Genomic DNA, 12,023 nt, shown 5'->3' with positions numbered 1-12,023 from the left:
AGTAGTATAGTCAATTAACCAGTGAGCAAAAACTTATCAGTTAATCTTATAGGCTACACCAGGGGTCGGCAAACTTTCTGAAGTGGAGTGTAGAGTTGCCAGGTGTCTGGTTTTGAACCGCACAGTCCACTATTTGAGCTTTCTGTTCGGGAACCAAATTGAGAAAATATAAATGTCCAGTATTTTCTAAATAAGATGTAATGTAGATTGTGATGTAATGTCAAGTGTATCTGGTATTTTTGTTGAAACCATCTGACAACCCTAGCTGGCATGCCAAGATTTAACCCTCTTGCCCGGGACCATGCCGCTCTCCTGGGAGGAGAGGAAGAGCTCTTTCCACTGCTCATCCTGTGGACCACCTGGCTCGTAGCAGATCTTTCTGCGGACCATCAGTTGCTAATGGAAACTCACCATTAAATACATAATTATGCCCAAGCCATTTTGCTAGTGCTGCAGCTAGGGAGAATGGTTTAATTTAAATTATTAACAGAATAAACATTTTAACTTTAATGTTAGTTTATAAAACTTCATTTTAAGTAAAGAAAAATATTACCTTATGTCCAATACAAAAGGCTTCAGTGTTTTCTTTATTTATGAAACAAAATACAGGACTATGTAGCACTTTAAAGACTAACAAGATGGTTTATTAGATGATGAGCTTTCGTGGGCCAGACCCACTTCCTCAGCTCAAATAGTGGAAGAAAATAGTGTCAACCATATATACCAAAGGATACAATTAAAAAAAATGAACACATATGATCGTTCTTTTTTTTTTTTTTTTTTTTTTTTTTTTTTTAATTGTATCCTTTGGTATATATGGTTGTGACTGCTTTCTTCCACTATTTGATCTGAGGAAGTGGGTCTGGCCCACGAAAGCTCATCATCTAATAAACCATCTTGTTAGTCTTTAAAGTGCTACATAGTCTGGTGTAGCTGAAACAAAATACAGGACTAACACGGCTTCATTTTTATCACTATTCTTTATTTATGGCAGGAGTGGGGAACCTTTTTTGGGTCGGGGGTTACTGGCCTACAGAAAATTCAGTTGGGGACCACACAAATGACAAGCAAAAAAACTCCTCAAAAACCCCCCAATCCTCACTGATGTGGCCCCCAACTGAGATCTTTTGGGCGTCACTCTTTTGGTGCTCTAGCCCCACATGGTGAGGGGAAGGGACAGGGAGGACTGAAGTTCAGGGCTTCCCATGGGCCAGATTTACTTTTCTGGGGTTCCAGAGTTAGTGGATTTTGGAGACCCCCTTAGGCTCTGAGCTGGGGACAAAAATGAGGGGTTCAGCGTTCTGAATGGGTCTGCCAGTGAGTGGAATAATGTTAGGGGTGCAGGAGGAGATGAGGAGGACAGGGTCTGGAGGGAAGTTCGGCAACATGGGAACAAGAGGGAGTTTGGGATTAGGAGGGGTTTGAGCGAGTAATCAGAAAAGTTGAGAGGGTGAGAATGCAACCAAAGAAGTGGGTTGAAGAAGCCCACGAAAGCTCCTGATACCATCTCCTTGTTTTGTTAGTCTTTAAAGTGCTACCAGACGATTTGTTATTTTTTTATGTTTATCCTGTACAGTCTAACTCGGCTACCCCTCTGAAGCATCAAATCCCTTGTGGCTGGTTGATTATTGTGCAAATGGGCTGAAATTCTCATTCACACACAATAAGGTACAAAGAGGATCCTGTTGTGATGGGAGGAGGGAGGCAAAACAGTGGGAGTAAAGGAAAGTGCAGCTTCTGCAAAGGAAATTTGTATCCCCTGCTCACATCTTCCCTCTGTTCCAGCCTTGCTTCCCTCAGTCCCATGATCACCCCCTCTGCAGCCTGTTCCCCTTGCAACACCCCATCTCCCTGCAATGCAGCCCCTGCCACCTCCCAACCTCCCCCCGCATCCTTCTTCACCCCCTCCTACTCCTACATCCCTGTTCCCCTTAGCGTACTCACTTCAGGGCATAAGCACTGGGACTCGCGGCCCTGGGAGCGGTGCTGGAGTGAGCAGCGGTAGGGGGCAGGGTGGCACAGTCACTTCCCTACCTGGCCCAGCCCATTGCCTGGGGCTCATCCGTCATCTGCAGCCTGCCACACATCATGGGAGCAGTGCAGCACAGCTCAGGCCCTGGCACTCCACGTGTGACGGGGCCTGATCTGTGGAGCAGGCCCTGCCCTGCTCCCTCCTGAAGCAGTCGGCGGAGCCTGTAGCATGGGAGGAGGGTGTTAACCCCTTAGCTCCAGGGAGCTGCATGCCCAGGCAGGCAAGGACAACCCCAGGGATGTACACGCGCCTCTCCAGTCATTTCCTCCCCTTCCAGCAGGAAGCTGGGCAGCTGAGGCTGGATCCTCTGAACCGGGGGGGCAGTGGAGGAGGAGCTAAGCTGCCCTGCGTGCCACAGAAAATTGGCATGTGCGTTGAAGGTTGCCGACCCCTGGACTACACGCATTTCCCCTCATCCTTCCTCGCCAATAAACTTTTTAGCAGGCTGGCCTGCAGCCTGGCTCAGTCCCAGCTTGCACCAGATCTGGGACCTGTCCTTTCTACAGCTCTGCATTTAAAGTGTATTAGGAGCCAGGTGGGCAGGCAGCCCAGCTCAGTTCCTGCTCGCATTGGGTCTGGGAGCTCAGACTCTCCCCAGGACAGGGGCTGCTGCCACCCTGTGCTACTGCCTCAGTATCAGAGGCAGCAGCATATGGTGACAGGCAGCCAGTCCGCAAGGGGAACTGGTTTTTAAACTGGTTCTCCTCGCAGACTGGCTCCCACTTAACCCCCCATGCTGCTGCCTCTGATACAGAGGCAGTGGCACGGAGTGACAGGGTGCTCCTCGGGAGTGGGTCCGGAGCTCATTAGCTGCAGGGCCCACACCTGGGGACTATAGAATAGTTGGGTAACCGATAAGAATTCATGAGGATAATCAACTATTCAATTAACTGATATTTAACATCCCTAGTTGATAGCATGGTGGTGTTGGCCAGGCAGCTATTTCTGATAGTGATGAGCAGAATTGTTCTTCAGTCATTTCGTTCCGTAACTGGAAGAGAGATTTCAGAATGTGATGTTAGACATTTTCTCATCATCACTCAACACACTTCTTTATGGAGTGTTGCAAGGTTCTCTGTCCCTGTTCATTACACATAAAATTTTAGAAGGGGTTATCATAATGGAATATTGCCTGAGATACTTCTAGAGTTGATACTTCTTTCAGTGACACCTTTACTATTCTCTCCTCTCTAGAGGGACTTATACAGCTCTCATCACCGTAGCGTTTTAGCACCTTCCAAAAGTGCATTAAACATCATGATTAGTAACTGTCATCTCTCTTCCTCTCTCCAAAGGACTATTGTATAGGAATTTTTAATTTGTTTTATTTTAATGTATGTTCACTGTACTCGATGTTTACACGTTGATACAAGAAAAGTCAAATAACTTTTTCTTGTGCTTGCAGTGGAAGTGTGGGGTTAATGGTTGCTCTTCATTACTGTGGGAGTTTATTCCACAGCCTTGGATATTCCCTGATACAGTTCTTTCTCATGCATGTGCAAGGTGTACCTTTGCTATTGACAGTGGCAGTTCTGTTGTCTCAGCTGTGGTTCTCACACCAGAAATTTAGAGGGGTTCTTCTAGGTATTTTGGCTCAGGCTGTTGGTGACCTTGAGGATAAGGATTGAGACCATGAATTTTGTATTCTTAGGAAACCAGTGTAAAGAGCAGAGTCCTCATCTGGTCTTGGTCTTCCCCTACTTGCTGTTTCCATCCTCAGTTTTTCAAAGGATTGTTATTGAATGAAATTTGGGTGGATTTTTCTGGGGTTTAAGAACCTCCAGGATTAGAATTTGGGACCATGAGGTTCTATGTTGCTGACTCTTCCTCATTACAATGGAAAGCTTAGGCTGGATTTCTGTTGGAAGCACCTGTGAAGGCAGAAACTGCAGGAAGTACTACCCCAAAAGGCTGTGGGGTAGCCCCCCCCTCAGTCTACTGATGGCTGGTATATAAACTAGGAAGCCATCTTCGCAAGCAGCCTGAGCAGTAGCTCATACCACTTCTTTGCATCTGCTCCACACCTTGCCTTGCCATGGACTGTATGCTCCAACTTCTGACCCTGCTTCATCCTAGAGATGTGAATGATTACAAGTAGCGCCCCCTCCTCCCGGCATGTAAATGTGTAACCACTGAATGTTTTTTCAGTGGTTACACAATAAATAAACACATTTTAACATCCCTCCCTAACTCTACTTTTTGCCTGCTGTCTGTAATGTGGTATCTGACCCTGACTTCCTGGTATCTTGACCTAGGACTCGCATCAACCTGGCTACTCATCTCCTGGTTGCAGCTCAGTAACTGATGGATGTACACAGGCCACCTACAGATCAGTCCTGACAAAGGGTCAGTAAAAGGACCATCTCTGCTAAATTCCAAGATTCTTTAAGGATAGGGGCACTAGAACTTTTCAAAGAAAAGAGTGTTTTAATGTGGGCAAAACATCATGGGCAAGTACAATGATTTTTTTTTCAGACCCTGCTCTCCAACTGGTAAACTATTTTGGCTGAAATATTCTAACAAACAATAAAACCAAACCAAAACAAAAATTCCGCTCATGGCAGACATTTGGCATGGAAATTTTCAGCCCAAGCAATTTAGCAATGATAAAATAACACAAAACAGAGACGTGATGGGCAACCTTAAATATAGGCAGTGCTACAATCCCTCTTACAGTAAAACTAGAGCTTCTTAATGTTTAAGTTTCACAATGTAAAGACACAGGTACCATATGCGTTCTATTCATTTCAACTATGGGGTAATAGAAATTTTAATGGATATTTGAAATATTGTGTTTAATGTTGTAGAGAAGCTGATACAGTGTCTCAAGATTCATGGGCTTTCCATTCCAGAAAGTAAACAAATGTTGCATATTTTATGACCATCCATGATTTTTTGAATAGGTAACATGTGGTTGCATCTCTGGTTTGTGGTTTTAACTTGCTTTGTTGCTGGAGTAATATGGAAAGCTTTTGAGACTTGTGTTCAGTATTGAATACACTCTAGATCAGTGGTTCCCAACCTTTTGTTGCTGCCAGGCGTCCGGGCGCGGGGCCGTGCACGTGCCGGGCTTCTGGGGGCAGGGCCGCGCACGCGCCACGCTCCCGGGGGGTGAGGGCTGCGCACGCGCGCTGCGCCCTGGGCCTGTAGCCGCGCATGTGCTGGGGGTAGGGGCTGCCCAAGCGCCCTGAGCCCAGGGCCGGCACCATGCATGTGCTGTGCGCCCGGGGTCAGCACTGCGCATGTGCTGCGCGCCAAGACCGGGGCCAGCCCAGATGTTTCAGCGGGTGCGCACAAATGTCCCAGCGGGTGCCATGGCGCCCCCAGGCACCGCGTTGGGGACCACCGCTCTAGATAGATCACAGTGTGACTCTGAATGGTCAACTAATACAGAATTTAGAAAAGGCAAGAAGTTCTAGACTGTGGCTCCAAACCTCTGAAGATTTTCACACATGCAGTATAAATAGTTCTGCTGTGAAGAGTCCTATTAATTTTAATGGGACTTTTCACAATGAACTAAATTAAGCATAGAGGTACATCCTTTCAGGATCAGGCCTATATTGGCAGAAATTCAGCAATCCAGTTATTCACAGGGCATATGCTGGATGATCTGAGTTTTAAGAGTATTTCTGTTATATTGTAGAGTTAGAATTTTCTGATTTCATAATCTGTTAGCTTTGTGTGTGTTGATTTGTGTTAAGTAAATTTCTTTGCATTTCAAAACTCAACAACTATTAATTTATTATGAGTGCTACTTTTCTTAATTTCTGAGGAGGGTTCTGCTTATAATGTTGTTGTATTAATACAAAGGATAAAAGTACAACATGTTAAGCACTTTTAGTTTTTAAAGCATTATTAGGTAATTTTGCTATCTCTCTTAGTTTGCATAAAGAATTGCAGGAATATTTCCTTATTTTGTCCTGTACAAAAATTCTAATGGTTAATTTTGAGCATTTAATATAGGTGGGACTTGCCTAGTCTGGCACCCTCAGAACCTGATTGGTCCCAGACAAGGGATTTTGCTGGACCAGGAGAGGTCGTTTGTGGCCCCCCTGCATTCCCCTCTACCCCCAGGCTTCTTGGCTCCCTGGACAGCCCATCCGGGATGTGCACCTGGCTTCTCACACTGGCTCCCATCCCCTTCTCTTCCCCCTCACAGCCCAGCTGAGCTACACGCCAGCTCCCATGGAACCCTCCGCAGCCCAGCTGGACCATGCACCTCCCCCCCACATCAAGTTGGACTCCCAGTTCCCCCAGCATCCCGCGGCACCAGAACTCTCTGATCCTGAGTGCAAGGAGTTACCCTGCTATGACTGTATCTGTTTAAATTCACACCTTAGTTCATTTTGGTATAATTTTCCATGTAGAGAAGCCCTAAGAATAGACATCATGCCTGGGAACATCCAAACATTGCACCAAAATGTGTTTAGCAACCTCTGGCTAAGTCTACACTACAAGGTTTTTGTGCAAAAACAACCGTTTTTGTGCAAAAACCCGCGCAGTGTCCACTCCTCAAGCGCGCTTTTGTGCAAGAAAATCTAGTCAATTGACAGAACAGAAGGCTTTTTGCAGTGTAGGTATACCTCCCTTCTATGAGGCATAACTCCTTTTTGCGCTACGGCTCGCGCAAAAAGGCAAGTGTGGATGCTCCAGAGGGCGTTTTGTGCAAGGATTGGCTTCCAGGGGGAAAAAAAGATGGCCTCTTGGCCACTCCGGCCAAGTCAAGCACAACTCTATAGTTCTGCTTCAGCCACAAATGGCCTCCCAGCAAGCTCCCCAAGACCCCCCTGGCCCTTACAGGGGTCACAGGACCCACTAGGGGACCAAAAAGCGTGCCTCACCTGGAATGGCCCTGAAACCGTCACCCTCCTCGAGTTGTGGGGTGAAGAGGAGTCCCTGCAGGATCCCCCCGGGGCCAACCGCCGCAATGCGGAGATTTATTCTCACTTGGCCATACCCCTGGCGGAGTGAGGTCACCATGTGCAGACCATGGAACAAGTCCGGGCAGAGGTGAAGGAGCTCTGTCAGGGGTACATAAAGGCCAGGGAGCGCAGGGCACGCTCAACAGCAGGACTCCACACCTGCCCCACTACGCTGAGCTCTACCACATCCTTGGGGAGGGAGGAACCCTCTTCCCCCTCCATCGTGGTGGACTCTGGCTTGGAGGAGCCCGTACTCCAGCTCCCGGAGCCCGTCCCCGAGACGGAGGGGCAGGTTCAGCCTCCTACGGAGGAGGAGGAGAATGAGGACAGTGGGACCATCACCCTGTCCCTGGAGCCAGTCCCTGCCATCCTGGACGTCTTCCAGGCCTCCGAGGAGGCTTGGGAAAGATCTTCAGGTACGTTGGCGCGCACACACCCACACGGGGGGGTGTTGGGGGGAGGTGGGTGCACAGGGGGCACAGTGTCGCGTGGGCTGCTAAGCCAGCACATGCTGCCGCAGTCTGAGCATGGGCATCCACATGCAGCGGGAGGGTGCGGCACGCGGCCATAGCAGCCAGCCCCTCAACATGCTTGGGAGCCTGTTGCTAGCTTCATGTATGGCCATACAAGTCCTGTCCCTAGGGAAGATGGGGCGCACTAGGGCGCAAGCACAACCCCCCACACACCCCAGAGTGCTGCACACAGACATGCCTGCACATGCAAGGCAGCAGCCGCTCCCACTGATAGCCCAGCAAGCCGCAGCTGTGTGTGCAGACCCCAGGGAGGGCAGGCTTCTCGCGGCTCCTCTGCTGCCCATGAGGGGATCCCACTGTGGCCGCGCACTTCCCTTGCCTGCCTGGCTGTGGTGTGTGTGTTTGGGGGGGAAAGGAGAGGGCATCACAGACCTCTGGCCCCATCGGGTGACACGGTATGCTGTGCAGGCCAAACATGGCCTTGCACCGGGACATCTCCTTTCTGCGAGCCGCGGACTGGTGCAGTCGCCACTCTCACAAGAGGGCACAACCTCAGGGAATGTGTGTGCAGGGAGCACTGACGGTCTCTCCCTTCTCTGTGTTCTCCACAGCCGGGATGGAAGGCCCAGCCACCACCACCACTGCAGCCACCTGTCAGAATCCGGGGGAACCACAGACAGGCCAGAATGGCAGAGGACCTCATGCAGCAACACGTCGGCGTCATGCACGACATTCACGACACTCTGTCGCGCAGGCTCAGTGCTGACCTAGAGTGGCAGGAGCATGTGTGGACTGAGATGATGTTGCGTTGTGACAACATCTGTAACGTCCTGTCTCGCATGGGGAAACACCCGCCTGATGCCGCTGCTCCTACCTTCCATTGTTCTGCCCCCCCCCCCCCCATGGCCATTGCCCATCCGTCTGCCCACCCTGCTATGCCTCTCTTCCCTCCCCATGCCATGCCTCTGCTCCCTCCCTTCCCAATGCCCATCCCCCTCCCCAAGTGATGCCTATGGCCCTTCCTCCTGCCCCCCCTGCTAACCCTGACCCAGCTGTAGATGCCTCTTCTGTCCAACCCTTTCTGGTCCCCAGACCCACTCAACCCCAAACACGTCCCTGCACCCGAGGTGGCAGAGCAGGCAGCCCCACTAATCCTCCCAGTCCTGATACCCTCTCCCAGTTCAGACATACCTCCTGCCCCCCTTCTCTTATGTTGAATAAAAAAAACTCCTTTTGTTTTTAAATGAAACAGACGTGTTTATTGGAAGGTCAGGGAACGGGCAAGGGGAGATGGGGAGAGGGGGAAGGGAGAGAGCGGAAAGGCAGAAGCCCCTGTTGGGGAGGCCTTGGGGACAATTACTGGGGGACTTCAGAGAACCTCTCCTTTAGGGCCGCCCGGATGCACACCCCAGCCTGATGGGCCTGGCAGGTGGCAGCTGTCTGGGGTTGCTGAAACACACAGCCCTTGTGACCAGCCTCTGCCACCCACCCCGGGATGAAAGCCTCCCCCTTGAGCTCCACAATATTGTGGAGCACGCAGCATGCTGCCACCACCTCAGGGATAGTGCGCTCCCTGACGTCCAGGTGGGTGAGGAGGCAGCGGAACCGTCCCTTCAGATGACTGAAAGCGCACTTCACCTACATCCAGGCTCGGTTGAGGCGGGCATTGAACAGGTCCTTGCTGGGATCCAGGTGGCCAGTGTAGGGCTCCATTAGCCAGGGCATGAGTGGGTATGCCACATTCCCCACTATGCACACTGGCATGTTTGTGCTCACCCACTGCAAAGTCCCAGCGTAGGAAAAAGGTGCCCGCCTCCAGCTTGGCTCACAGTCTGGAATTCCGGAAAACTCAGGCATCGTGTGCCCTGCCCGACCACCCTACATAAATGTTTGTAAAGTGGCCCCGGTGGTCCACCAGGGCCTGCAGGACTACTGAGAAGTAGCCCTTGCGGTTTATGAAGTGGGCCGCTTGATGTTCCAGAGCCCGGATGGGGATATGTGTGCTGTTGATGGCTCCCCCGTAGTTGGGGAACCCCAGGGCAGCAAATCCGCCCATGGTTGCAACCAGGTCTTGGAGACGGATGACTCTGCGCAGTAGCAGGGAATTGATGGCCTGGATGACCTGCAGAAAGAGACAAAGAAACACACGGAACAGAGAATGAGAGAGGGGTTGTGTGAGCCTTTGGGAGGTACCCTCCCCTCTGCCGCCCCCCCCCCCCCAACCTCCCAGGAGCCATCCCCTACGAGACTGTGCCCCTTCCCCTCCCCTCCCCTCCCCCCCAGCAGCAGGGCTGTATGAGGGTGGGACTGCACCAGCCACTAGGGCCAGGCCTTCCCCCCACCCCAAGTCCACCCCCTACAGTCCTCAGCCCCCCCCCCCGAGTGTCACCCTTATCCAGCACTCCCTCCCCTTTCCTCTCTTCCCCTCCCCCCTGCCTGGGCAGGGACTGCAGCCCGCGAGCTCCTTACCTGCATCAGGATGGACCCAACGGTGGACTTCCCCACCCCAAACTGGTTGGCCACTGACCGGTAGCTGTCTGGGGTGGCCGACTTCCAGAGGGCTTTGGGACAGGGATGGCGGGCTGCAGATGGGTGTCACGTCTCTGGAGGGCAGGTGTGAACCAGGCACAGAGCTCAAGGAAGGTGGCCTTGCGCATTCTAAAGTCGTGCAGCCACTGTTGGTCGTCCCACTGCTCCATGACCAGCCGATCCCACCATTCCGAACTGGTCTCCAGCCTCCAGAACCTCCTGGGTATGGTGGGGCGCGGCAGCCAGACTGGAGCAGCCGCAGCCATGCAGAGGGACATGAGGAGGAGTTCAGTGTCCGCATGCAGCAGTAACAAGTAGGCAGGAACTGCAGCATGACCGTGTGGGGCTGTCGCCTGTGCAGGGGCAGCTCGGGCTCCATGGCAAACAGCAAAAAGGAAAAAGCTGTGTTGTCCCCAAAAAGCACAGGGCAAACAGAGCAGGCCCTGCTGAAACTTTGCTTTGCCAAAGAGGCTGGCAAGCAGGCAGCAGAAACAGAGAAGCAGCTGTCCGGGGAGGGGTGTGTGTCCCTTTAAGGCTTCTTTAAAATACTTCCAGCTCTCCTGGCCCCTCTCACCCCTCATGTTAGCATCCTAGGGGATCCTACCCATCAGTTCTCTGAGGGAGTCAAAGTCTTCTCTTCTGAAGTCCAGGGTGTGTATTTTGCTGCTCTCCTTTCGTCCTTTTGTCAGGATCCTTATGATCACTGCTGCCCAGGTTGTCACCCACTTCTACTTTCCCAACTAGTTCCTCCCTGTTTGTGAGCAGCAGTTCAAGCTGTGGATGTCCCCATGTCGGTTCTTTCAGCACTTATACCATGAAGTTATCCCCAACATTCTCCAGAAACTTCCTGCATTGTGTCGATATTAACGGTGGTACATCTAATGCTGGAATATATCCAGGGTCTGCTGGAACGAGGATGAATCTCGGGAGGCCATGAATATGCTCTTCTGCAAAGCACATCAGCATTGGATCCTCTGTACACAGTGGAACACTGGTTCTGATGCTGTCGGACAAGTACAGACTGGTGGGATCACACTGTGATGCAGGCATGGGACAATAAGCAGTGCCTGGAAAAGTTCCTAATGCATAAGGCCACTTTAATGGAAGTTTGCGAATTGATTTCCACTGCCCTCAAGTGCAAGAATACAAGAATGAGAATTGTTCTGACAGTGGAGAAGCGAGTGGCAATTGCCCTGTGTAAGCTTGCAATGCAAAAAAGCTACCGATCAGTATAAGTTGGGAATCAATTCTGAGTGAGGAACTCTATAGTGGAGACTGCTGATTGAATTAGCCAAGGCAATCAAATACCCTTGTGTTGTGGAGGGTAGCGACTATGGGAAATGCAGGGGATATAGGGTACATCTAAACTACATCCCTTTTTCGATAAAGGGATGTAAATTAGACGTATTGAAATTGTAAATGAAGCTGGGATTTGAACTTCCCGTGCTTCATTTAAATAATGGCTGCTGTCGAACGATCCCCATCTTGACTGCGTTTTTTTTCCCCAAAAATCCGCTTTTCGGAATAAAAAAGCCACGGATGCCATTATGTAAATGAAGCATGGGAAATTCAAATCCCAGCTTCATTTACAATTTCAATACGTCTAATTTACATCTCTTTATCGAAAAAGGGATGTAGTTTAGATATACCTGTAGTGGAGGGCTTTGCTGTAATGGGGTTCCCTAACTCTAGTAAGCGATAGATAGAACACATATTGACATCTTTGCCCCCAACTGCCTGCATTCAGTGTGCTTGCCTGTAAACTTCCCCCACGGTCCTGTTCTACAGACCCCCACTGTGTGGGCACAGTGGCCACCACAAATCACACCTGATTGCTTTAAACTACTTTTAGCAAGATAAAAAATGTAAACTCACCAGAAGTATCCTCCCTGGGACCAGTGCCTGGCTGTGAGACATCCTGGGAGAAAGCGATAGAGTTGCCAGGTGTCCGGTTTTGAACCAGACAGACCAGTATTTGAGGGTTCTGTCTGAGGAAAAAATTAAGAAAATACCGGACACACAAAATGTCCGGTATTTTCTAATTAGGTAAGTTTTATTATTATTAGG

The 12,023-nt window shown here is 50.4% G+C and overlaps 1 protein-coding gene across 3 annotated transcripts in view; it reads left to right on the top strand.

Moving 5' to 3' along the window:
* ZNF148 (zinc finger protein 148) overlaps positions 1–12,023 on the top strand; it is an 85,256-nt gene that overhangs the window by 18,070 nt on the left and 55,163 nt on the right. For 2 of the 3 annotated variants that reach the window (XM_075933180.1, XM_075933178.1), the window contains exon 2: positions 4,288–4,378. The exons of the other annotated variant lie outside the window; for it this stretch is intronic. In XM_075933180.1, the coding sequence (XP_075789295.1) occupies positions 4,341–4,378 (38 nt within the window). In that variant the 5' untranslated portion in view covers positions 4,288–4,340. The remainder of the gene's footprint in view (positions 1–4,287; positions 4,379–12,023) is intronic. 3 annotated transcript variants of the gene reach the window in all.

The sequence above is a fragment of the Pelodiscus sinensis genome, chromosome 7, assembly GCF_049634645.1.
Source record: "Pelodiscus sinensis isolate JC-2024 chromosome 7, ASM4963464v1, whole genome shotgun sequence".
Taxonomy (NCBI): domain Eukaryota; kingdom Metazoa; phylum Chordata; order Testudines; family Trionychidae; genus Pelodiscus; species Pelodiscus sinensis.
Note: the sequence above shows the minus strand (reverse complement) of the source record. Positions and strands in the feature narration are given on the sequence as shown.